The sequence below is a fragment of the Hyaena hyaena genome, unplaced genomic scaffold (assembly GCF_003009895.1).
Source record: "Hyaena hyaena isolate Hyena2069 unplaced genomic scaffold, ASM300989v1 scaffold_308, whole genome shotgun sequence".
NCBI classification, from domain to species: domain Eukaryota; kingdom Metazoa; phylum Chordata; class Mammalia; order Carnivora; family Hyaenidae; genus Hyaena; species Hyaena hyaena.
In genome coordinates, this window is record NW_024080942.1 from 1528155 (window position 1) to 1554430 (window position 26276).

Here is a 26276-nt window from a genome sequence, read left to right on the forward strand (position 1 = left end):
TCCGGGCGCCGCGGCCGCCATCTTGCTCGCGCGGAAGCGCCGCGGCTGGGTGGGAGTCCCGGAGCCGGCGCGTCGCGGTCAGTGCGGCCGCCGCTATGCCGTCGTCGCCGCTGCGGGTGGCGGTGGTGTGCTCGAGCAACCAGAACCGGAGCATGGAGGCGCACAACATCCTCAGGTAGTTGGGGCCTCCGCCCTGGCCTAGCGCGTCCTGTCCGATGCCGGCCGACCGGCCGTCCCTCAGGCCCCGCGCCCTGCCCGGCCTGTGCCGGGCGGCGGCGGTCCCGGCCCGCCATAGGCGGCGGCCCTAATCCCCGGCTCCCTGGCCTGACGCCGGCGGCCGCCGAAGGACGCCGGACGGGCCGCGCCGGGTTCGTTGGTCCTAGGGCCGGGCTCAGCTGGGAGTCGCCGAGGCTCTTTCGTCGGCGCGGTGCCCCCGTTTCCCAGCGTGGCGGGGAAATTCAGGTTCTGAACCCAGAGGTTTCCTGTCGGGCAAATCTCCAACCTCCCGGTAAACCCAAACGGTTGATGCCTTTGCATCCACTTTGGACGTATGTTTGTGCATCTGAAAATAGCGGACCTTCCGTGAGATTTTCACCTGTGGGGCGGTAAGTGCCAAGTCCAGGTTAGGGTCTGCGAGACGGTAGTGCCCGACGACTGTCTCCAGGGTGCGTCGTCGCTGTCGGATCTGCTGGAAAGCGTACGCAACATAACCTCAGGATGCAGGAAGGCTTTAAAAAACAAAAGCGGAAACGGCCTAATTTGTCAGTTGCGTGAATTTGTATATTTTCGAGTCTCCTGCCAAAAAGTGCCTCCCCTCCCCAAAGCCTCCAGTTAGTAATTTCTGCTCTCCACGTGAATTCCCTTTTTGCGTTCGTAGTTTACATGTCAGTACCAACTTCTCTTTTGTGACCCTGGCGTTGTATGTATTTAATAAAAGTTTATTTCCGCTTGGTAATTTTTTTTTCGTTCGATTTCACTTCATAAAACGTGAACTTGAGCTCTCGCATTACAGTTAAAGTTTGTCATGTGTGCCAACTTTGGTAGTAAAGCAAAGTTGAAACCGCCTTTTCTCCCGGAAGTTCCACATGGGATAAAAGTCTCCTACTTCTCACAGTGCAACTTTATCTCTCCCCAGTAACTTGGAAAACTTAGAAAATCCTGCACTTTTTTCCCATTTTTTAATGAAGGTAGAAGTGTCAGGTGTCCAGGATCTGCTATTAGGAGTTTATCTTTTCTTAACCTATGCCACACAGCCGAGTATTCTGTCAGAGCATGGGATGTTTTGAACCTAACAATTCATTGTGAAGATGGTTTTTATTTTTTTTACTTTTTTTTTTAATGTTTTATTTATTTCTAGGAGGGAGAGAGAGAGAGAGACAGCGTGAGCAGGGGAGGGTCAGAGAGAGAGGGAGTCACAGACTGAAACAGGCTCCAGGCTCTGAGCTGGCAGTCAGCACAGAGCCCGACGCGGAGCTCGAACCCACGAACCGCGAGATCATGACCTAAGCGAAAGTCGGACGCTTAACCGACTAAGCCACCCAGGCGCCCCGAAGATGGTTTTTAAACTAAAACCTTTAAAACTGCAAACTTGTTTTAAAGTTAGGAATGTGCTAGAATTAAGTTCAGAGTCATTAAAAGTTTGGTAAATTTGAGCAAAAGAATGTAAGGTTAATACTCCTGCAAAATTACTCAAGGAAAATAAAATTTAATGTCCTAAGTTCCAAACAGCCTTCTGTTGGTTCTGGCTGGTGATCTGCATAACGAAGTGGAGATGAAATCTAACAAAAGGAAAATGTTTTTTTAGTTACCTGAAGCAACTTTGTTAATGAAACCAGTTCCAAAGTCTTACCTGATACTTCCCTGAGACCATCTCTACAAGACAACACACCCGTGTTTAGTTTAAAGCAGCAATCGTGACACAGCATTGCGTCTCCTGTGGAATTGGGGGTGCGGAAGAGCCCCTCCAAATAATCACCAAGTAGGAATTCTTATGTGTGCTTTTACAAAACCATTTTACTGTGTTTCAAGTTTACTCAAAAAGAGACTCAGAATGAAGGCACAAGGAGGTAAGTTTAGGGAGCCTGTGTTACTGATGTTGTGACTGTGACCTTAATTTAGAGTATCTTTAATTTCTAAAATACTTATATTTGGGGAGTGTTTTTCTGTGTTAGAAAGTAATATGTGTTTATGCAAAGTTTTCATTGTAAAAAAATACATAGAAGATGGAGATGATGGTGATGATTCAAAGGACCCTTTCTGTGTACCGCCTTCTGGAAGTTACTGTGTGCACAGACGCCTAAGGGAGATTAAAATGTTGTTTGGTTAATTTCATATAATGTTTGATTTTGGTTTTTGTTTTGATGTGTTGAATTGAATACCTCTGTTCATCATAATGGCAGTGGTTACAAAGTCAGGATAGGCTAATCCAGAGGGATTCTGTGCGGCAATTAATTTTGTAGCCAGTCCCTTGTTAGGAGACGTTGGGGCTGTTTTCTGCCTTTCAGTCTTAAAATGTCAACATCCTTGTGCTATATAAATATCTTTGCACAGTTTTCTGATGATTTCCTTGGCATGAATTCTTAGGGGTAGAATTGCTGAGTCAGAAGATAGGCATATAGTACGTTTTCATATATTTTGCCAGACTGCCTTCCAGAAAACTACCTATTATAGAATTCCCAGTTCCTCAGTCTGAGTATTACTTCATTTTTTCATGCTGCTGGGGCGAAAGAGGATCTGCCCCTTCCTCTAGTTTTAAAATTGCTATTGAGATGGAACAGCTTTTCATGTCATTTTCACTTTCGACAATTATTTATGGCTTTATTTCTATTTGGATTATTTACAGGATTTAAAAACTTCTTTAAGAAATTGATATGGTGGTTTTGTTACCGCCTTAGAGCTTATGAACGTCAGGTCCTTAATGGGGGCATTTGTGAAGGCCTGGGAAAACAGCGTGATAAGTGAGAAAGGAAAACTGTTTGCAGCTCAGTTACAACCACCTAAGACGACACAGGAAAACTTGTGAAATGAAATATCAAAAGGAAGGCCGTGAACTGAACCTGCACAGTAGGTAGTTTTAGTAGTGAAACCCTGTTTTATATTCCTATTTTCTTTTTGCCCTTTTGAAAATCAGTTTTGACTGTTTTTGAAGGCCAAATACAAGTGGTAGTAAATGTTGGCATTTTTAGTCATAATGTTCCCTGGGGTGATCATTTTTGATCCTTTGAGACTAAATTGTTTCAGCTACCAGTCCTGGGAGCTCTTTAGGTTTTTAGGAGTGTTTCCACAGAGCCTTCTGTTCTTTGTACACTGTAGATCAAGATTTCCCTTTGGCGCCAATTAATTTACTTTTTGTTCCAAACTGTCTCCTAGATGTTAATGGCCGTGTTGATTTTTAAAATTTTTGTTCATGTTTATTTTTTCAGAGAGTGAGAGAGCACACGAGTACAAGCCAGGGAGGAGCAGAGAGAGGGAGAGAAGTGTCAAGTGGGCAGCTCATTGTCAGCACAGAGCTCAACATGGGGCTCAGACTCACAGACCGTGAGATTGTTACCTGTGCCTAAACCAAGAGTCGGACACTTAACCAGCTGAGCCACCCAGGCACGCCTAAGAGCCATGTTGATGTTTGGAAGCTCTCTGATTATAGCCGTTCAAGACAGATTTTAAGGACTTCTATGTATAGCTGAATTGAGTTCTCAATTTGTTTTTGGTCATAAGGCAGTGTGATTTGGGGAGGATGAGCATAGGCTACAGATGCGAAGGAAGCCACGTGGGGGGTCAGTCTCTTGAGCTCCTCTCTGCTGGATGCTTTCTAAATGTTATTTGCTGTCGTCCTTGTAACTGTTAGGAAGCTCACATTTAACACAGGTGAGGAGATGGAACCCGGCACAGGAGGCCCTGGCTCATGAGTGGCAGCAGGGACTGGGACACAAGGGCCTCCGGTTATGAACCGAGATTCTAGATGGGAAAAGCATGGGCTGAAGAGGGCAGCCGAATTGGCTGAGGTCCTGTGGTTTTCCGATTTGGGGTGAGACTCTCAAATCTTAATGTCCTGACTAGAGCCTTTGGGCCTCCAGCCACTCTGGATAAGGAGCAATTGGACATCCTTTCCCAGGTGGGAGCAAGTGTTAGACTTCCTGCGGTTATGCTGTAACAGCATGGCCAGTTGTAGTGCTAAATCCTCCGTTTCAGACGCCTCTTGTCCTCTACCAGGGAGGGAGAGCTATGCTCTGCAGCCTCTTTGGCTGTATCTTTTGAATTTTATTTCTGAGCACACTTGAAGAATGGAAATCATTTGGGAAAATGAAAGGATTTGAAATCACATTTTTATGGCAGAGGGTGGGGTGCCTAGTGGCTCAGTTGGTTGTCTGACTCTGGATTTCAGCTCAGATGGTGATCTCGTGGTTCGTAGGGTCGATTCTGTATCGGGCTCTGCATGGAGCCTGCTTGGGATCCCCCCCACCCCCACTTACATGCACATGTTCTCTCTCTAAATAAATGAGCTTAAAAAAAGACGGCTGAGGATGTAGAAGCGGCGCCTACAGGGGACGCGTTTACCTCCATGGATCTGAAGGGACCGTGTTCTGCTTTGTCCTCAGAGGTAGAACTGCTGTGAGGGGGTGGGTGGAGAAATGTAGATTTTTGTTTGAATAAACACGGATTCAGAACGGGGTAGACCAAACATGGGAGCCGCTCCCGGAGCTACAACATTCTTCCCTGTGTGAAGGGTCATCTTTTTCAATCTCGTGTAGAGGAGAATAGGAGTCCAGAGCAGGGCTCACGTCTGTGAGTAACGCGTTCTTGTTTAGGGCCAGCAAGTGTCGGAGCAGGAAAGCAGCAGCACATCAGTGGTCACTTGTCGCACCATCTGAAGTGTAGGTCTCCCGGGCCTGCTCTGCTGGCGCTGCGGGGTGGAGCGGCGGTGGCGCTGCCCGGAACCGGCAGCGCAAGGCATGCGAGCAGCCAGGGTTCAGGAAGAGCAGCTGTGGAGGGAGGAACGTCGAAGAAGGGGTGCTGGTGCGGCCGCTGAACTTGCTGGCTCACTGGTCTCAGTCTGACAAGTGATCTCCTGCTTAGCTGCTCAGTTTTGTTGACCTTGTGGGAGGGTAAGAATAAGGTGTAAACCCTAGGAAATGTTTACTGATGTGCATTTTCATAAAACGTGCTTTCAGCCCGCTTTTGGCAGAGGATGACCTAAGTTTCACCGGAGCGTTAACATTCCAGAGGAGCACGTCCTGCAGTCGCCTCGCGGTGACGCTGCAGGCAGCCACTAGGGTGTGATGCTTGTGAGCAGGTGCTCTGTGTTCCGTACACGTGCGGTCACCACATGCTGGACGTCGGGCCGCTGGGCGGTGAGCGAGGTGCCTGTAGTGGAGGTGACCGGGCCTCGTGCGCGCATCGCGCCCTTCTTCACACAGCGTGTACCTTTAGGAGGCTGGCGGTGGCTCCCGGGTTCACTCATAGCCACAGGAATGCTGGAAATTAGGTTAATAACCACGCAGGAAAATTTGGATGTTCTACTTATGATCCTCTTTGGTGTTCATTTTAACATCATTTTACCGTTAGCCATGGGATGATAATTGAAACAATTCATTTCCCGAAATTTAGCATCTTCTGTGATAGGTTCTTTATGATGGGCTTTTTGATACTTGTGAAGATACTCGATGAAGGGTGGTTTAATGTACAAAATAGTTGGTCCTTGAGACAAAGCTTCTTGGTTGTCAGGAATGTTTTTATAGCATTCAGTTCTCTTATGTAAGATCGTTGTCACACCACAGTGTTGTCACAGCACAAGATGGGCTGCTCTGTCACTTGCATCAGCTGAGAAGAAAGGGAGCTTCTGTTGCTAATTAGTCTTTTTGCCACTTGGGAACATTCTGTTGGGGAAGAGCAGGCCGCATTTCGTTTTATTTTAAAATACACTGGATTGCCATTTCAGAAAAGCGGGGAGGGCGGGCCCCCAGGCTGTCCCTAGCAGGGGCCGGCTTCCTTCCCTCAGAGTCCCACCTGGCAGTCACCCCCTTGGAAGCCTTGCGAAGGATCAGCCAGGTGGAGTGTTGGCTGGGTTAGCTTTGGTATGATCTACTCTGTGGCTATGGACAGACTGAAGTGGAAGATGTCCGTTCAGACACCTGCTGCAAGCCTCAAACGCCCCTGTGACGGAAGATGGGTAGAAGAGAGAGGTGGGCCTGCCAGGGGGCGGCCCGGCAGGAGGGGACGGGAGTCCCTGCACTCGTGGTCTCTCCCGTGGGAGCCTCCTGGGAAGCCAGTGGGCAGCTTTCAGGTGGCCTGCCTGAAGCACCCTAGGGCCCCGTCATGGGGTAGGATGTGCAGCGCTTTGTGGTGCCCTGTCTCCCATGCCCCCCACGGCTGTCTCCGCTGCTGTCCTCTCGCCGGCCTGTCTGTCAAGTGTACTGGCTGTTTTACCTACTTTGTCATCCCTCTGCCCGCCTCCTGACAGTGAGGGGAGAGGTTTGCGTCTGTTTCATCACTGCTGTATCCCCAGCACACAGGACGCTCCAGGAAACATTGTCCCATCAAATGGAACGATAACCCTGCCAGTGGACGCAGTGGCGGTTTTTCGCTTTTTGAAACTTTGGTCGTGTGCTTGGGGGTCTTATTTCTACGGCTGGTGCAGTTCCTTCCTTCCCAGCTGCCTGGGCGAGCAGGTGCTGGGGGTGTGAGCGACACAGGCGAGGGGTCAGTGGAGCCGGCTAGCCCGTGTCGCGGATGCTGGTGGCGCTTTCAGGAGTCTTGCTCTTCCAGGAGCCACAGAGTAAACTCACAGGAGACTCGAGGCTTGGCACGGGTTCGCACACCGACAGGGCGGGTTCTGCTGCTGGCCCTGGGCTGGTCTTGGGAATCCCTCCCTTTTTCTCTCAGTGATGTGCACCTGCCACGTCTCATCAAGCCTGTGAGCAGTGGTCACCTGCCGACCAGGGGGGCGCCCTGAGGACACTTGGGAGGGGGAACTGGCCCGGAGCTAAAACAGTAGGCTGCTTGTTCCGGACAGTTCTTGACAGATACGGGCTCACCGCTCTGTTCTCCGTGGCTCTGTGGCCACGACCTGCTCGTTCAGGACCCTTTTAGGGGAATGGGACCCGCATGGAAGCAGGTGCCCACAGACCTTCCTCAGAGGTGAGCAGGTGGCGGGTGCCTGGGCGGCGGCTTGTGTCCATCGGCTGTTGAGGCGACCTTCATCGTGGGCTTGTCGGTGCCCTGGCAGGGAGTACTTGATCACACATGATCTGAACTGGTGAGGAAATGGGTTCAGATTTGGGGTGAAGATAGTTTGCATGTATCTTCTCAGGGCACACGAGTAGAGGTGTCCTGTGCCTGTGGCCGTCACTCTAGTCACAGCACAGGGTGCATTGTGATTAAGTGAAAGAAGTATTGGTTGTCTTCAGGGTTTTAACAGTTCAGGTGTATGTGGGCCTTGGTTTGCCAATCCTCAGCCCCTGCTGTCTGGCCGTGTGCTTGCTCTGTCATAGGTGATGTCCTGCGGGCCTGCTTGCACAACTTGGACTTCTAGGGACGTAGGCAGGTGACTCCGCCCTTACCAGCCTCCCAGGACTCAGGTGAGGTGAGGAACACTTGTAAAGTCCTTGTCTCAGTATGTGCTAACTTTTTTTTTTAATTTATTTTTAAACGTTTATTTATTTTTGAGAGAGAGAGAGAGATAGGGAGCATGAGTGGAGGAAGGGCAGAGAGAGAGAGGGAGACACAGATTCAGAAGCAGCTCCAGGCTCTGAGCTGTCAGCACAGAGCCCGACACGGGGCTCAAACTCTTGAACTGTGAGATCATGACCTGAGCTGAAGTCAGACGCCTAACCGACAGAGCCACCCAGACGTCCCTGTTCTAATTTGATGCTCCGTATAGGTACCGGGTGTTGAGGCTTCTCTTCCCCCTTGGGACACAGCGCTTCCCAGGCGCCTGTGCTGCCAGAGTTGGGCATGTTTCCACTCTTTGCTTTTTCTGTGAATAATCGCACCAAATTTTGTGTGTGTGGCGCCCCTTGCCCTTTACACAGTGGCAGTGGTGTCCTGCTGCATGGAGGGACACGGGTCATTTCTGCCAGGGCTGCGGTAGCGTCCTGCGGGCCATTAGCAGATGTGTGCACGTAGCCCGCAGGACAGACTTCCAGAGGGAAGTGTGTACATTGGAGGGGGTGGCGGTTTGCACTTGCTGGATGTCCGCGCCCTGTCCAGAGGCTCACAAGTCCGTCCAGCAGCACTGTCTGAGATTTTTCTCCCTTGGAAACTGCTGCACATTTGCCATCCATCGCGTACCGTGTGCCTGCTGTGTGCCGGGCACTGCTGTAGGAGCTGGGGGTGCAGCGGTGAGCAAGAGACACGTCCTTGCTGCGTGGTGCTGACGTGGCAGGGGGAGCCCTGACACCGAGCAGACTTCTCGGCCTTCGGCTGAGGCATTTCTCTCTGTGATGAGTGAGATGAAACTGCTTCCTGTAACTTTTGTGTCCACACCCCTGCTCCTCAGGGATTTATCTGTCTCCTCTACTTCAGGGCATCCTCAGCCTCGGCCCTGTTGACGTTCTGGGCCGAAGGGCCATCCTGTTCACCGTTGGGGGCTTAGCAGCCTCTTTGGTACCTAGATACCAGTAGCATCTCCCAGTTGTAAAAACCAAAAATATCTCCGGACACAGTCACATAGCCCTGGAGTTCGAGAAAAACCCAGAAGAGCTTGAGACCGTTCTCGCCAGGTGGGCCTGCGGGAAGGATGTGGGAAACAGATGCTCTCCCGAGTCCTACAGCTGGGCAAGTCCCTTCAGATACAGAAATATTATGGTTTATAGATAGACAGCTATGATGAGAAGTCCCATTTATTTAAGACCCTTTTAACGTTTAAACTTTTTGCTTTTACTCATTTTGAGTTTAGAAGCTTGCAAGTTCTGACTCTTGCCAGACTGACTTTTGCATGTGACCGCTGCAGACCCAAGAGTGGTTATCGGTGGTGACAGAGCGTCATGGGCCTCACACCCATGATGCATGTTGTGAGCGGAGTGCTCTCCCCGTGCAGGTTGTCACGGGCTGCGCTTTGTGCACATTCCCCGGTTGGTTAGGAGACGCGCTGGTCCCTTTCCTTATCTTTGATCCAAGTTACAAGAGTCTCCACCGCTTGGGAGCTGTCTGTTCTCAGCCCTCGCAGCCAACACGGTGCTGCTGGATGCCCCTGGGCCCTCAGTTCTGGTTTCTCGGCAAGCCCCACACCACAGGATGTTGGGGACAGGACGTGTGGCGCTCCCTATGGTAACGTGTGCTGTCAAGTCTGTGAGAGTCTCTCCGGAGTCTGGAAATAGGGGTCCTGTGAACCTGAACCCTCTGTAGAGGTCAGGGTAGTGGTCAGGCATCAGGAATGTTCCAGAAGAAATCTTCTCTAACCCTGCATGTCTGGATTGCTGGCAGTCTGTGCATACGATGCCAAAAGTTACAGATTTAAAAGCCTGTTCTATAGCATTGGCAGTGACTCATTCTGTTTCCCATGTCCTATCTCTTAGTTTCAGAGCTTTGTGCCTTAATCCTAACTGTGATTCTTTCTCTGCTTCTGTGTCTTTCAGCAAACGGGGATTCAGCGTCCGGTCCTTTGGAACAGGAACCCATGTGAAGCTCCCAGGACCAGCACCGGACAAGCCAAATGTTTATGATTTCAAAACTACCTACGACCAGATGTACAATGACCTCCTCAGGAAGGACAAAGAACTGTATCCCAGTGGCTGCCCCTTTACAAACCCCACGCGCTGGCCTCTGGCAGGTGTAATCTGTGATGCGTGCATCACTCTGACCTCCGGTTTAGGGGTGTCTGTGAGGTGGGCACGTAGTGGCCGCCTCCTTGTGGTGTGCTGAGTCACGCCACACGTGGTGCCGAAGTGGACACGTAGGGCGTGCACACGGAGACGCAGAGCACCTTGACAAAGTCGAGGGAAGTTCTGGTTTAACATTAAGCAGGACAGCTTAGATGAGGAAAGCGGAAACCACAGAATTCAGTTGCTTTTGTCACTGCAGGGCTGCCCACTGCTGTCCTCTGCAGGTAGGTGTGTGTGTGCGCGCGTGTGTGTGTGCGTGCACGCGCATGTGGGCTCATGTGCGCTGATGCACATGTAGACAGGCTGCTGCACACACATCTGCCACGTGTCTGCAGGCTCAGATTAGCAGGAGGCCATGTTTGCTACTGAGGGCAGCATGTTAGAAGCGAATAATCTGAGAGAACTTTACTTCCATTTCAGGAAGAGGCAAAACAGATCGGATCTGCTCCTTCAGACTCATGTGAAAGAAAAGGTATTTTTAAAATAGATCTTATGAACGTGGCCTCCGGCTGTACAGTGGTTAAGGTCATTGTTGCCTGGCTTTTGTTCAGGGCACTTGGTGATCACCGTGTGCTGCTGTAAAACTCCAGGCCTTTCCTCGTTATAGTGAGTGATTTATAGTTCTCAGGATGGAGCCCAAACGTGTTCCAAGAGCAAGGAATATAAACACCAGACAGAGGACTTTGCGTGTTGGTGTTCTTAGAATTTTTAATAAACTACAAATGTTTTCTGTAAATTTGTAGATTAGTTAGTTAGAGTGTGGCCCCAAATGTCATTCTAGCAAAGTGTAAAACTGGACCCTGCCAGTTACTCTGTCTGCCCCCTGTGCTCTCCTCCCTCGCCTACAACGAGAAGGTTGTCAGGGGGCATGGAGGCCGAAGTGCCGTAGCTGGCCACGTGTGGCTGTCTGTGGGTCGCTGTGGATGGCGACGCCCCGCTCCCAGGAATCCAGGACACGTGGTTCAGTGGACCCGAGGTCCTCCTGGGAAGCCCCGCACCCGTTTCTCAGAAGCCCCAGAGCCTGCCTGGGGGAAAAGACCCTGAGGATTTCCAGTGAGCTGTCACCCAGTCTCTGCATTGCAGTGACGTGCTCTGCTCATGTCCCAGGCAGAAGGCTCTGGCTCTCGGAGACGCAGCAGCTCAGAAAGGCTTTCTCCCTGAACTTCTTTCTCCCTTGTGTTGAGAGCCACCCGTAAGCCTTGCAGAGAAGTTTGGACCACAGCCCCTTTGCCCTGGAAAGCCTGTGACCTTAACTCCAGGTTTTTGTAGCTTGTTAGAAACTCTCCACATGTCGTCAGGCGTATCTGGAAGACCTCACCTGGTCTTGAAGATCATTCTTCAGCCAGCATCAGTGTTAAAACTCTCACGCTCAGGAGGGAAATGAAGTCAGAGAATATTGCATTTGTTCATACTCCCTCAGTCATTACAAACGAGGCCTTCTGCCTGTGGAGCTGACCATGATCTTCCTGTTTCTAGGAACGGGCAGCACATAACCATATTTTTAAAAGACCAGTACTAGAGGGTCTGGACAGGGAGGGATGGGGAGGGTTGATGTTATGTCCCAGCAGTTCTGAATGAGGGAGGAGAGACTGCTGCTCAGAATTCAGAATCTCCTTTGTAGGCTGACTTTGTACAGAGGCACGGTCCCTCCACAAAGCATCCAGTCCAGGAGACAGCCACCCCGTGTGCCTTTGCTGCATTGTGGGGAGGGTGTGGCTGGGGGGGGACATGGCTCTTCCCCACTGTCACCAGCAATATTTGCCTCCTGAGACCTTGGCGTAGGAAGAGCATCTTCGCGGACCTGCCCTTCTGATTGCCCCTTGTGAGGCTCAGGGTATTAACTTCTCTTGGGTGGGGTTTCTGTCCTCCAGGAAGGGGGTTGTACTTGTGCTTATTAGCTCGCCAAGTACCGGTCTCGGGCTGGAGAGGAGGGACATGTGATCCAGGAGGTCCCTGTGGACACCGGCAAGACGCAGGACGGGGCCACAGGTCTTCGAGCGTGAAAGGAACAAGGAAGGAGGCGATGGCAGGGGGTCAGCTGTGGGCTGGGGGTTAGACGCCGGGCTTGGGAGGCACCCTGACAACTCAGGAGAGGACGCTTGGCTGGTACCAGCGGCACACATTCAGCTGCAGCGGGACCTGCTGTTTTGGTTACTCCCCCCCCCCCCCCCCCCCCCCCCCCCCCCCCCCCCGTCTTATGCACACAGAGGTCGTCTGTAACCTAGGCTAGAGGGCACTTGTGGAAGTGACCGTCATAACCTGCTGTGGAGGGAGCTAGGAAAGCTCTTAAGATGTTACCCACAGACAAAACACCATATTCAGTACATGCTCGAATTTTCAAGGGAGAGAATGACTGGAAAGGAGGAAAATGGCACATGGTGAGCAGAGCTGGGAGGCGAGGCCGAGTGGCCCGGTGGCGTGGGTCAGGTGTCCTGTGTGTGTGCACAGCGCTCCTGAGGCTGAATTGGGACCCGGTGCTGAGCATGGGGCCCTGGGGCTTTGAGGCTCTCAGTAAGATTTGGCCAGCAGGCCCACGAGTGTGAAAGCACTTTATCGCTTAAAATACTTGGCTGTAGGCAGGTGGTTTTCTCTCTGAGCAGGGCGGGCCTTGAGGGGTTGGGGGCCCCTGGTGATGCGTAGCGGCCGCGCTTTGGGCCTGCAGGACCCGCCCCAGGAGATCTGGGGGTGGGGCCGCGAGGGGGACACAGACCTTGTCCGCTAACCCTGGACTAGTCAGTAAAGCCAACCTGGGCTGCTTACCAGTTCCCTTTGGGAATGATCTACCAGTAGCACAGGGAGTCAAGTTTACAGGAGTTTTGTGGTCAGAGAATCCACAAAGCTCAGGGTCCAGTGGGCCTTCGTGTATTTCACGGGGCTGTACAACCGCGACTACGGTAATTGTAGACTGTTTCCACCCCCTGCCAGCGGCCCCTGACCCTGGGACCCACCGTCCACCTTCTGTCTCTGGGTTTGCCTCTTGCACACTCCTCATCCAAGTGGAGTCCTGTGAGATGTGCCCTTGTGTAACGGCCGCCCCCAGCATGACCTCGAGGCCCATGCTCTCCAGTTTTAGATGTGATTTTTTTTTCTTTTAACCTTAAGTTTTTTCTTCCTTTGCCTTAGAGTTATTTTGAATACAGAGCAGCTTTAAACTTAGCGTCGCCCCTGTGGGCTTTAGCACAGCTCCAGGTGGGGTGGGGGAGGTTTCCCGGCTCAGCTGCCCCCAGGGCGCTCCCTCACTGAGTGAAGGAAGGGAGTCTGCAGCCCACCCGACCCCTGGCCTCCCTGGAGTACTTTTCCTGAATGATGAGTGCCTTTCTTCTGCGCCCAAGAATGACCAGTCTGCGACAAAGCAGCAAAGCAGCGGACGGTGGAGGGGCCTCCGTGGGGTGGGGGTGGGTGTGGGGGGGCGGGCCACAGTGTTTTCCTGAGGCCTGAGAGAGTTCCTGTGGTCAAGTAAGTGCCCATTTAAAACCTTTGAGTAGATAAGCACTTTGTGAACCACAAAGTCACTTAAAATCACTTGTCTTTAAAAGCAAGTAAATGTGTGGCTCTAAATATAGTTAATGACATTTTGAATGTAAGACCAGTTGCTCCCTCAACAGGGATTTGAAATGCAAATAGAAGTAACACTTCCTGGATCCTGGATCCAGCGTATTCTTCTAATTTCTCGCCTTTTTTTTTGTAATTACTTTTCGGGGTTAGCTTTTTTTAACCATTTGTTCCTTTTCATTCTTCTCGGTTGCACCACCTTGTAGGTCTTGGGTTAATTTATTGTACAGTCGACCCCAAACAGCAGGAGTTGGAATTGCATGGGCCCACCGGTGCGCATTTTCTTGATAAATACAGTGCGGCGCTGTAAGTGTGTTTTCTCTGCCTTGTGATTTTCTTAATTGTTTCCTCTAGCTGCTTCTAAGAATACAGAATATGATATATACAAAATATGTGTTAATCGATTGTGTTCCCAGTAAGGCTTCTGGTCAACAGTGGCTATTGTTTTTGGAGTCCAAGTTATACTTGGATTTTTGCCTGCAGGGGGCGCCCCTGACCCCCGCCCCTTGTGGTTCCAAAGGCCTCTGTCTACCCAGTTCTTCACCGTGTACTTGTCTCGGAGCAAAAGGTGACAATAAAAATGATCTCTAAGGTTGTAAATCCCTACAGCCTTCTGACCTCTGTCTTGGGTCCGAGGTCAGCAGACACGGGAACTCGAGAGGGGGTCTGTCCTCCCTGAGGCCCTGTTGCTGTGTGACAAGGCCTCTAGCCTTTTCCAGAAACTTACGGTTTGGGCCTCCTTGGGCTCTTGTTTCCAGCTCAGCGGTAGCCTGTGCTGCTGAGCCGGGGGAGGGGGGGGGCGGGTAGTAGAAGGGAGCAGCCCTCCTGCCCGTCTGTCATGGGAACGGTTCTGGCAGCTCTGGCTTCCCTGCCTGCCTGGGCCCGGCCTGCCCCCCGCCCCCCGCCCCCCAAGCCTCTCTTTGCTTCTGCTCTGTTAGACCTTCTCTCGTTTCATGCTGGTTGGCAGCTTTTTAAAGTAGTTTTTGAAAACAGTGTTGTCTGTTTAATAAATGTCAATTTCCCAAGCAAACACTGATTTCTAGAGAAACTGTTCTAATTTTGCTGGCATCTGAGCTTTCAGGTTTTAGAAAAGCGCTTGTGCTTAAAATTTAAATTATGGCCTTAAGATACTACAGATGAGCCAGAGCAGCCGCCACCGTGTCTGAGAGGTGTGTGCCGCCTCGGCAGGTGTGTCTGAGTATGACAGAGCCACGCTGACCTCGGCCACTGCTTCCAGAGCTCTGCCAGGGCCGGAGACAGGCCTGGCCTCCCCAGCCTGCGGGAGGAGATTTGCTGACACCAGGCGCATAAACTCAAGGGTGCTGGGAGGGCATTGTAGACTGGCCTGAACCGGCCACCGAGCCTTGTGTTGGGGCAGTTAGGTTGGGTGCCAGTCGCTCAGGGGCTGACTTGGACATTGCCTCTGGGGGTTCCAAGGTTCTCGTTTGTGCAGCCTGTGTGCTTTGCAAAAACTGCTTTGATTTCCAAGATGGGTTTCTTAATAGAAAGAAATTCTAGCTCAAAAGCTTTTGATGCAGTGGTTCTGAGTATGGTCCCGGGGTCCCAGCGCCCCCCCACAGCCCTTTCAGAAGGTCCTGTACTTAGAGCTAGTTGCTGTTTGCATTTCTCCCCCTCCCCGAAGTGGGCCAAGGGCTCTGTCGGAGATTCCCACCCACCGGTACCAGGCAGGCCTCTCTGACTGCCGGCCTGGCCCATGGGCTGTTTGAATGCTTTTGAAGACCTACCAACGGTCCCAGGATGGCCCCAAACCTGCCCACTCCCCCGAAGCACTGGGCGCACCCTCTCCAGCTGTCTGTTCTTCCTCTTAGGATGAGGAGGAAGGGGGACAGTCAGAGCCGCCAGATGTGGTAGATGGCTGTGAGGCCTGTGGGGACCAGGCCCCAGGGACCGCAGTGAAGCCGCTGTGCCCCCCTCCAGCCCGACGGCCTGATGGCCAAAGAGCAACCACAAGAAACCCCTTGCTTCCGGGCTTTGCCCTGAGAACGTGGGCTCAGGGGGTCTCCTGTACCCGTGAGGGTGATGGGTAGTCTGGGTTCCCGCGTGTGCCCCTCTCCTTGGGCCTTTCCTCTTAGTCCTTTGCTGCTAGCACTTGGCCTGCTCAGTGATCCCCACGTGTGGTGTGTCCCCTGAATCCAGACTCCAAGCCGGCGTGGCCCACGGCATGTAGCCTGTGTGGGACGGTGGGAATCCAGGTGAGCCGCCACGGCCTCTGATGGGGGGTGGGGGGCGCTGGATGGGGGGCCTGCCCTGGCCTTGACCGGGAGGAGGAGCAGGGTTAGGGAGGGCTCCAGGGAGTCGCCAGGGCAAGCAGCAGGCGTGGGTCTCAGGTCCCAGGGGTCGCTGCTGCTTCAGGCACTGCTTTCCCACCAGCCTTGGGTGTGGAATGCCCCCAAGGGACCCCTGAGTGCAGACGCTGGTCCAGTGGCGCCCATCTCGGTACTGGCCACTGCAGCTGGGGAGCCCATCCACGCGCGGGCCCTGGAGCCCCACCGGGTCGTCCACCTGTCCAGGCTGTCGCCCACAGACGCCCTCGGCCCTCTGTCCGAGAGGGGCTCCCAGTGAGCGTGTGGTCTCTAAAACCAGGGACTTCATCAGGGTGGCTCTGAGGACACATCCTGAAGGGCGCGGAACGGCTGTCATCAGCGCGGTCGAGGAGGGCCTGCTCGCTGCCCTGGCCTCTGAGCAGGTCAGAGCCCTGCGTTCCGCCAGGACTGCGCCCTGGATCGTCGGCCACCGGGAAGCTCTGGAAACCTGTCTGCCTTTCCCTGAAGAGCGTTCATGAAGGCCGCCGACCCGTCCCCACTCCGAGCACACTGAGCATCACCATTACCCTCCAGAGTAAGATCTCCAAGTCAGAAAATCACCCCCACCAGGCCGTTTTCCATGTAGTTCTGGGCATGTCCCAGTTGGTGGGGGGCGCTCAGTGACACCTTGCTCTCTCCTGGGGCCTCCGCATGGCTCAGGTCTCCGCTGGCGGTGAACCCCGCCGTCAGCTCTCCCTTGGCCACGGCTGATTTCCCTGCTGGCTGTTTCCTTTGAGACCTATCGACCCAGCTGCTCTCACTGGTCCCCATGAGCCCTGCTGGGGTGCAGTGAACACTGGCCTCTTGGATGGGCTCCTCCCTGGGAGGCAGACGTTTCGACACTAGAACCTGAGTGCCCGATGCGGGTGGGGACACTGGCAGGGTCAGGAGGGGACAGCGTCAGCTCGGTGACCACTGTGGGCTTTGCCTATTTGTGGTGTCCTATTCTTGCTTTGGGCCTTTTTTTTTATCTTAAATTTTGTGGTAAAAGAACTTTTTTTTTGTTTTTTTAATGTTTATTTTTGAGAGAGAGCAAGTGCAAATCCGGGCTCTGCACTGACTGCCGTGAGCCCAACGCAGGGCTTAAACTCCCGAAGCGTGAGGTGATCTGAGCTGAAGTCGGACACTCAACCGACTGAGCCACCCAGCCACGCTCAACTCTGTTTTTCTTAGATCGCTAAGTGACTAGAGTTTCGGTGAGGAAGACGGATGGTTTTACTCTCGCCTTGTACTCCTTTGCGGTGACGTCAGCTGGCGGGACACAGCCTTCTGATGGCAAAGCCCCACGTGGCACGGTTGTTGGTGGCCGGCGCAGGCGGCCCAGGGAGCAGGGTGTCTGCTGTCCCCTGCCGCTGGGCTCAGGCCTCCTCTCTCCATGGGACGCTTGAGATTTAGTCCAGTTTGGAACCATTTATGTGAACTAGATGTGGTGATAGTCTATTTCATAATTTTAAGACCTTTTCTTAAAAACGTTTTTAAAAGTAAGTTTTTACTCAAGCACTCTATTTCCGGGGCTTTGCTTTTTGTGTTGAGATTAAAGTAAGCATATATTTGCTGATTTGTATATTTTATAATTTGTATAAAATTAAGCAAGCGGGGGTAGGTGTGTGTCTGTGCCTGGCCGACTCGGTCGGTAGAGCATGTGACCCTTGGTTTGCGGGTTCAGCCCCATGTTGGGCTTGGAGCCTACGGTTAGAACACACACACTCACGACGACTGAAGAGATTTTCCCACTGTAGTTTTATTTATCCGGCCAAGTTATTTAAATTTTTTTTCTGAACTTTCTCTCAAATTTAAGCGGATTTAAGTGGTATTTTGAGAGAGAGAAAGCAAGCAGGGAGGGGCAGGCCGGGAGCCCCATACAGGCTCGGCTCCGCGCTGGCAGCGCAGAGCCCTCTGGAGGGCTCCATCCCACCGACTGTGAGATCGCGACCCAAGCTGAGACCAAGAGTCGGACGCTCAGCTGACTGACCCGGGCGCCCCGGTCATCTCTGGTTCCGTAGAAGTCTCCCACAAAGCACTAAAGCTGAATCGTGCTGGCCAGTGTGTTGCGGTGGCCCTTTGTCGTCTTCTCACTGGAGGCTGACTCTAGGCACCCGCACTGAGGTGGGGGCAGCCCAGGGTGAGGCCAGCGACCTCACGGCCCCGCCTCCAGGTTTCTGAGGAGGCAGCTCAGCCTGCATGGAATTGTCTTGCTGGTGCTGTGTTTTTTAAGCCACTTCAAAGCGGGTGTTTCCGTAGAAGAAATGGGAGATCGTAGCCCTCCCGTGCACGCTGCCTGCTGTCCGACGTGGGGCTGCGGCCGCTCCGGTTCCTCCTCCTGTGCCCTGGGTGCTGATTAAACCCACAGGATGTGAGCCGCCCCCGCCCATCCCCAGGCCTGGAAACTTCCCCAGTGAGTGGCGGGGCTGCCTTGCGACTGTTGCCTGGCAGGCCAGCTCAGCTGGGAGGTGCCAGCTGCACTCAGAGACACGCTGACTCTTGCGCCCCGGGAGCCAGGTGTCAATGCGACCGCAGCTGGCACACGCAGTGTGACTACAGATGCATTCTCTGCTGGCTTGAGCCTGACAGTGACGTCGCCGCGGCTCTGGGACTCTGGGCCTTGTGGTGGCGCCTCTGCCGTGGTGCGCCTGCCGTGTGCCCTTCCGCCCCGGGGGCCCGTCTCCCCGCCTGTGGGTGCGTTTGCACTGTGGGGTTGCGGGTTGGTCCTCATGGGAGGCCTCTGGCCCCCACACTCAGAACGTGCTACCCCAGAGGCTTGTTCTCGTTATCTTTATTTTTCACATAAATAACATTTGTTCCTAAATACGGTGCTGGTGACCTCTCCTAGCGGACTCTCGGGGGCTGTGTTCTCTGGGGGGCGCCGTGTACTCCGTTCCCTGTGGTCACTCATGTGTCTGCAGGACCCAGTGTTGAGTGTTCCGTGTGGGGACATGGTCGTCTAACGTGAGGTTAACCTGACGGCTTCCCACAGAGGCAGAAGTGTTCCGATCCGCTTCCTCCGCTGGCCGCCGCCTGTGGCTCTTGGGTTGGTGTTTTTAATGAGGCATTAAACTAAACCCTGGAGATTTTGTTCCAACTTTATCTAGGACCCACGGAGGCCCTGCAGCATCTGGCCCTGGATATGTGAGGCCAGCCCCCACTCTAGGCACAGGGAGGGCACCAGCCCTCGGTTCACCAAATGGTAACCCTCGCAGGCCACGGGCTACCCCCATTCAGGCCTCAGTTGGTGCTGATTTGAAGTGAAGGCAGAAACGTTGCCTCTACAGGATCCTGAATTTGAACGGAGTTCTTGAATGGATTCTGAGCGAGGTGGGGAGGCTCACCCCCTGCCCGTCCCTTGGTGGATTTAGGGGAGCAGGTGCCTGAGAGGCGCCAGCCACATCGTGGGGCCTCCCTGGACGCCTCTGTCCACTTCTTACAGCCCAGACACTCCAAAGGGAAGCCCCTGGGGCCAGGAGGGGGTCCCAGTGAATTCTTGAGGGCGGCAGAGGAGAGGGAAGAGGGCCGCTGACTGGGACTTCTAACTTCCTGGACCCGGGAGTTGTTCCTCGTGGAGGGTTTGGGATTGGGGTGTTGCCCTGGGCTTCCTGGGAGCAGGCCCTGCTGACCTCAACGCTGCGCTCTGTCCTTAAGGGTCTCGGGGTGGTTTTCAGAAGCCCCAGTCCTCTCCTGGGGCACTGCTGGCTGTCTTCCGGCGTGGGGCCATGTGCCTAGGCTCAGGGGGCAGTGGGCCTCTTCCTCGGCATCACCCACCCCCACGCCGAGCGCCTGTGCTGGCCCGTGGGGGGCGGGGCGGTGCTTGGGCATTTCTGAGCTGAGCTGCCTTTGAGGATCTCCCAGAGACCACTTGGGTCCCCCCTTGAGAATTCTTGCTCTGTATCTTATGTTTCTATTTAATCATCCCAAAACAGGTTTCAAGAAGACGAGGCTCTCTGGGTGTGGCCCGCTCTTGGGGAGCTTTAACTATGTAGGGTTTGGGTTTCCATCCCAGGCCAGGAAGTGGGAAGACCTACCCGAGGCAAGGTAGTGTCTGGGGACCAGAGCAGGTGTTGATGGGGGTGAGACGCTGGGTGTCCCGTGTTAACGCAGCGGCACCGGGGCCTGACCGGCCACCTGGGGCGTGCTGACCCCCACGGTGGGTGGAAAGGGAGCCCGGGGCACCCCTGCCCGGCTCTGCTGGTTCAGGGCCTCTGCCCCAAGGTGCAGGTTCTGACCTAACCCTGCTTGCCAGGAGAGAACACTGGGGCCCCTGGGATCCACAGGCGCTGTGGGGCCGCTTTGCCCTGAACCCCCTTTCTGACCAGGTGGCACCTCACGGGCCTGGGGGCCGGTGTGCCTAGCCTCTCACCCAGGTTTGTTTTGATTACGTCTGGTGACATTTGTGGGGAAACGAGGCTTGAGCTGTGCTCCCCTGTCCTCGGCAAGAGCCTCTGTTCAGCTCGGGAGCGGGGATACTAGTGCCTGGTCAGCCCCACGAGGGTGTGTAGTGCGGGGCTCCCCTGCGAAGGCCGCGGCCTTGGCGAGCGCGCGTCTGGCCCTCGTGTGCCTGCGGCGCCTTTGCCGAGCTCTGCAGACAGCTCGTCTGCTCATCTCACTTGCTTGTCTTCAGCTTAAGCCTCCACCTTCCCTCCATCTTCCTAGCCGCCTCTGTCCCCTCCCTCGCCCTCCTCAAGGGACAGCAAGTTGCATTTCCTCTGTGGTTGTGAGGGTTTAACTTGGGGTACCCAGGATACACGTCCACCTCATGGGCTGTGGAAGTCCCGGTCTTTGGAAAATCACTGGAGAGGTAAAAGCGTTCAGCCAAACCTCCGTTTAGGTTAAACCTGACGTTTGAAAAGTTGATTTGAATCAGAACTAGAGCCGTGTGGCTCTGCTCTCAGGAAGAGCCCAGATTCCCCGAAGATGGCCCCTTGAGGCAAGGCTGGCTCCAGGCCCCAGGCGCTCAGTGTGGTCTCTGCAGCGCTTTGCTGAGAAGACAAGTTGTGGTGACTTCTCTATTCCTTTTCTCGTTTCCTTGTTTTCTTCCTGGCGACAGTCTCCCATCCTGCATCCGATGGGCTGCCCCTTGGGTTTCGTTTGGCCTACATGCTGAAGTTTACGTAACAGTTCTGAAAGCGCATATGCTGTGCACTGACAAGGTCTAAATTGTCTGCTGGTTAAGACCCCAGAGTGTTTCAAGATGATCCTTCCCTTTTTCTGCTTCCTGTGACGTGACCCAGAACACCAGATCCTTCCCTGGGCCCCCCCACCCTCAGGTGCCAGCGGATCTGTTGTGCTGGCCTCGCAGCAGGGGTCAGGGGTGGCGGGGGACATGCCGCCTTCACCTGTTGCAGGTGAGAGTGGTGAAGACACCTGCTTTCTGAAGGCCGGGAGTGAGGCGACGAGGCCGTCACCGCGAGTGCATGGTGGGAACGTCCCTGCAAGGTCTGCGTTGTGCCACAGGAGGGAGAAGGCGTAACCTCATCTCCTTGGCCTTCTGGAAATACCTCAGGGTTCACTTGGAGGCCAGAGCTTCATTAGGAGCCTCCCCCCGATTATTATCCCAGGGCACTTCCGGTCAGGGTGCTGGGGAGAGTGGCAGCCTGCGTGCCACATCCCATGTCCCCACCCACCCGGGAACCCACTTCCCAGCTGGACAAGGGAGCTTGTTCCACGGGTGAGACCGTGGCCTGCTGCTGTCCCATCCCTGGGGACGCCTCCCTGCCTCCAGGGGTTGGCTGGCCCGTTGCTAGGCCGGTGGCTGCGTCTGGGCCCCCGTCGCTGTCAGCCACAGGAGGACTGTGCGTCGTGTGGGGGTCCAACGGTGCCCTCTCCGTCCACTGCACGGAGGCGGCCTCCTTCCAGAAGCAGGGCCCACGGCTGCGCTGCTCTGCTTTGGCCTCCCTGTTCCCAGATAAGATTTTCAGCGGGGCCTCCCTTCCTCCACATCCAGTCCCTGTCCCGGGCCCCTGTGGCTTGGAGAGGCACGTGGGTTTGTGGGTCCGTCTTCGAGGGCTCTTGCCTGGCCCGCCCGGGCCTCGCGTCTTGTGTTTGCCAGGAAATAGTCCAAAAAGGCCACCGTCACCACTTCCCTTGTACACTAGTGAAGGCTGGGGTTTGATCCCCGAAGGAGGCATTTTCTCCTTAATTACCTGACTCTTCACTTTCTTTGTTCCTCTTCTTCATAAATAATTGAGGCTGAAGTAAAGGAGGAAAGGTTTTGCAAGGCCTTAGCACTGCAGGCCCGGCTGAGGGGCCTTCCCTGAGTGCCCGGGGGCCACCCGTCTCCGGGGGCTGGGAGCCTCAAGCCTCGGCCTCGCCCTGAGACAGATGGGTCTCTGAGGACACAGGACACCATCGGGCGCCACCTCTTCTCCCTGCAGGCAGAATGCAGGGGGGCAAGACTACGTGCCGTCCTGATTGCCCCGGCCTCCTGTGTCTGCCCTGCACCAGCACGTGGACCTTCCTGAAGCCGTTTCTTTATGCTGGACTCCGGTGCCACGCGTGTGAAGGGCTGGTGCTGAGAGATGGGCCGTGTAGCCAGGGGGGCAGGCGGGGCCGCAGGCCTGACCCAGGGGCGCACACGGGGGTTCAGCAGCTTGGCAGCTCACAGTCCCGTGTCTCTTCAGCATAAAGCTCTCAGACCACTTGCAGATATTCTAGAAGCTTTTTTCACTATCCAAAGAGGTAGGAAATGTATTTTGAGTAATAGGTTAAATTGTCCTAACTTTAAACCTGAGAAAGCCATTAAATGTGTCACTCACAGTTCCTCAAGCAGCTAATCTGTCTCGTAAATAAAGTTAAAGGTGCTTTTCCCCAGCTGTCTGGAATGCCCTTTAGTGACCATGGACCTCATCTCTGGGGACTTTGCTCCTGTCTCTTGAGGTGGTGAAGCCTATCCCCAGGGCCCCGAGAACACAGACACGGGTTCGGTCGGTGTGTGGCCCTGTCCAGAGTCCCATGTGAGGTGCTTGCCTGGGCCACCTTCTGTTGCCCCCCGCTTCTCTCCCCACCCAGCTGCTCCATGCTTCCCTTCCTCTGGTGGGTTTCCAGATTTCTTTTTTTTTTTTTTTTTTTACTGCCGTAACTGAGCCAGACCTGGGACTGGCTTTGTCTTTGCTGAAGGGCTTGTGCTCAGTGTGAACGATTACAGAGTCAAAAAGCAGATTGAAGAAGCCAGTGAGGGTTGTAGGCACCTGGTCTACGCTTTCGGGGAAAGGTTGGTCTGCAGGGCTGCAGCCAGCCGGGCAGGCAGGGGTGAGTGGGTACGGATGCCGGGCAGCGCCAGCCTGCCGGGCTGAGGGCAAGCGCCTCCCTCACCTGGCTTATCTTCTGCAGGACCCAAGGGACTGGCCTGGCCCACTCCAAAATGGCCTCAGCCTCTCTGTTGCTCTGACGAACCTGCCGGGAGGGAGCCCAGTGGCTCTGCGGATGCGGATGCTGATGCAGGCGCCCAGGCTCCGGGCTGGGCTGGGCTTTAATACAGATCTTTAAAGTTCCTTGACTCCAGTACCTAGCTATACGCAGAATGGCATTTTGCACATGTTGGACAGAAATAAGAGGATCAAGCCCCGGCCAGAAAGATTCCAGAACTGCAGAGACCTGTTCGATCTGATCCTCACCTGTGAAGAGAGAGTATACGATCAGGTGGTGGAAGGTAAGGATGTGGACTGGGCGCCCCGCGCCCCTGCTGCTGCCCTGCCCGGCATGGCCTGGGGAGCGGTGGGGGGGGGGGGTGCTGGGCGGGCAGCGGAGCAGATTCCGCCGTGGCCGGGCTACCCCACCCACTGCTCCCACTTCCTGGCCCGGGGCTGGCCAAGGGTTCCTGTGGGCCGGAGAGAGTAGAGTGGGCAAGGCCGGAGTGGGGCCCTCCCTCCTCCCTGGCCCCCAACCTGCGTGGCCCACGTGAGGCCGGAGGTGGGGGGTGGGGAGGTTGTGGCCTTCGGCCGCCCACGTTCATCAGCGCAAAACCACCTGCACGTAGGCTGCCAACATCGTGCAGGTGGCAGGTGTTAAGTCTTTTGGGCACGTGACAGGCGTGTGTGAAACAGGAGCCCGGGGCCTGGTACGTGGTGAGACCGCGGGCCGGCTCGTTGAGGGTAACCGTCACCGCGTGCGGTGTGCGTCTCCTCGCGGGCGCTCGGGCCTGCCCGCTTTATTTCCCGGAGGCCAGAGGCAGGGAGCGCACGTGGCCTCCCGCGCGCTGGCTCTGAGGCCTCTGACGGCTGTGTCCCGTCCCGGTCAGATCTGAACTCCAGAGAGCAGGAGACCTGCCAGCCGGTGCACGTGATCAACGTGGACATCCAGGACAACCACGAGGAGGCCACCCTGGGGGCGTTCCTCATCTGTGAGCTGTGCCAGTGTGTGAGTGTCCCGGCCCCCCGGCCCCCGTGCTGGCCCAGGGGTCCAGCTCTGCCTGACTTGGGGCCCCAGGGAGCAGGCTCTGCTAGAGGGACTGCCTTCTCCTGATACAGGGTTTTACTGGGAGAGTGGCTGTCACGTGATTCGATTCGGACCCGGGTTCTTTTTTTTTTTATTTTTTATTTCTAGGAGAGAGAGAGAGACACAGCGTGGGCAGGGGAGGGTCAGAGAGAGAGGGAGTGACAGACTCTGAAGCAGGCTCCAGGCTCTGAGCTGGCAGTCAGCACAGAGCCCGACGCGGGGCTCGAGCCCACGAACCGCGAGATCATGACCTGAGCGAAAGTCGGTCGCTTAACCGACTGAGCCACCCGGGCGCCCCAGACCCGGGTTACATTCAAATGTTAAAACCCAAGTAAACACAGCGGTGCCCGCAGGTCTGTGGATCAGCCACACAGCTTTGGCTTGAGAACTTTGCGTCTGTGCCTTTTGTCGGGCTGACGGAAGTGAGGTGCCCTGCTCAGTGTCCGGCTTCCATGGAGACGGCCGTGTGTGCCCACCCAGACCCTCTTCCGGAACCCCGGCGACATTGAGCGGAGCCTGGGGGCCCCCAGAGATGCTGTCAGCGCTCTGTCAGTCCTTGGCCTTCCCAGATGGCGCTGGGCAATCCTGCCTCGTGTGGAAAACCCAAGGGCTTTTGGGGCCGCTGTGTGGCTCTGCTCAGGGCAAGATCTTCCCTCTCAGATGTGACCAGAGGACCCATCCCAGGAGAAACCCATGCGCCGTGTCCTGTCTTCTGCCCGTGAGCTGGCATTGAGGTCAGCTGGCTAGGAGTGACAGAACTGAGGGGAACAGGTGGCTTAACCAAGACGTCCAGAGGCAGGCAGGCCTGGACTGGTTTGCTGGGTGAAGGGCCCAGGCCCTGGTCTCTCGTTGTTCCACCCGGCACAGCCTCTGCTCCCAGCACGGCCGTCGTGCAAGAGAAAGGGCTAAAGGGGAGCACATGTCCCAGAAGCTGCACATGCGATTGCCATTTGCGTCTCCCTGAAGAGAGGTGAGGTTCCGAGGCCGCCTCCCCAGAGGCACAGCCTGCAGGCCCGGACTTGGGCCCCTGAGCAGCCTGTGCCGGCTCGGGACCACCTCGGGCTTTCCACCCGCAGCCCCTCCTTCATTCAGGGCAGGGCCTCCACCAGGGACATCTGGCCACATCTGCACACATTTATGGCGCTCACCACTGGAAGGGACCCTAGTGACAGCTAGCGGGTGGACGCCACAGGTCCCCCAGCGCCCTGCCGTGCACGGGGCGCCGCCGCTGCAGAGCGTGAGCTGGCTTTGGGCTCTGCTGAGTGACTGGGCGAGTGGCCGCCTTTGCAGGCTGAGGACGGTGGAGGCAGCGAGTTCCCACTGTGTGCTCGGGACATCTGTGGGCAAGCCCGGTGGGCTGCGGCAGGGGGAGGCCCGGGAGGCCGGGGGGGGGGTCTGGGGAGCACAGGGGCCACTGGGGCAGGGCGCGGCAATCACCCCCCCCCCCCCGCACCTGCTCAGGCGGCCCGTCCGCTCCCCGCAGATTCAGCACACGGAGGACATGGAGAACGAGATCGACGAGCTGCTGCAGGAGTTCGAGGAGAAGAGCGGCCGGGCCTTCCTGCACACGGTCTGCTTCTACTGAGCGCCCGGCGCGCCGCCTGCCCTCCCGAAGCCGTCTTTCCGAGCTTCCTTTTGTTAATACTTTTTCCTCCCCGGTACCTGTTTTTACTTTTAGGTATTCTGCTGGCGGACGGCAGCAGTTCCCAATAAAGTGTACATACGAAATGAGAAGATCCACGTAAACACCAGATTAAAAACAAGTCCAGTTTGTCTTTCCCACGTCACTTATGAGTGGGATGTCAACGATAAAAGTTTTCTTTCTTTAACCAAAAATGTAAACAACGGTTTATAGTACATTGTCCCCATACATCTGTGGCTTTCACTGTGGTCCCTTCCCCTGCGCCCCCAGACTGGCTCGAATGTACAGAGAACCCGAATGGGGCAGTCGCTCCTGCTAGGAAAGAACCTGCAATCGTCCAATAAATAGATGCTGCTGGTCGCCGTTGCGTTGTCCTGAGTCGCCCACCCGGCCTGACCCTGCCGCCGGCCCCCGAGGTGGGCGTGGGGCGGCCTCCAGGACCTGTGGGACCCTGAGGTCCTGCTGCCCCTGGGGACTGCCTGCCAGAAGATGGAGGGAGCCCTTCTCCCCGCGCCG

At 55.1% G+C, this 26276-nt stretch overlaps 1 protein-coding gene across 2 annotated transcripts; it reads left to right on the top strand.

Annotated features, from left to right (window-relative positions):
- SSU72 (SSU72 homolog, RNA polymerase II CTD phosphatase) lies at positions 1-26122 on the top strand. Of its 2 annotated transcripts, XM_039248376.1 has the most exons (6): positions 1-175; positions 9573-9716; positions 23194-23333; positions 23922-24040; positions 25602-25688; positions 25797-26122. In XM_039248376.1, the coding sequence occupies exons 1-6, from the start codon at positions 96-98 to the stop codon at positions 25971-25973; spliced, it is 747 nt and encodes a 248-aa protein (XP_039104307.1). In that variant the 5' UTR covers positions 1-95; the 3' UTR covers positions 25974-26122. The 2 variants fall into 2 exon arrangements, with proteins under 2 accessions (XP_039104307.1, XP_039104308.1); XM_039248377.1 differs by having other exon boundaries at positions 25602-25869.
- Positions 26123-26276: the final 154 nt, after the last annotated feature.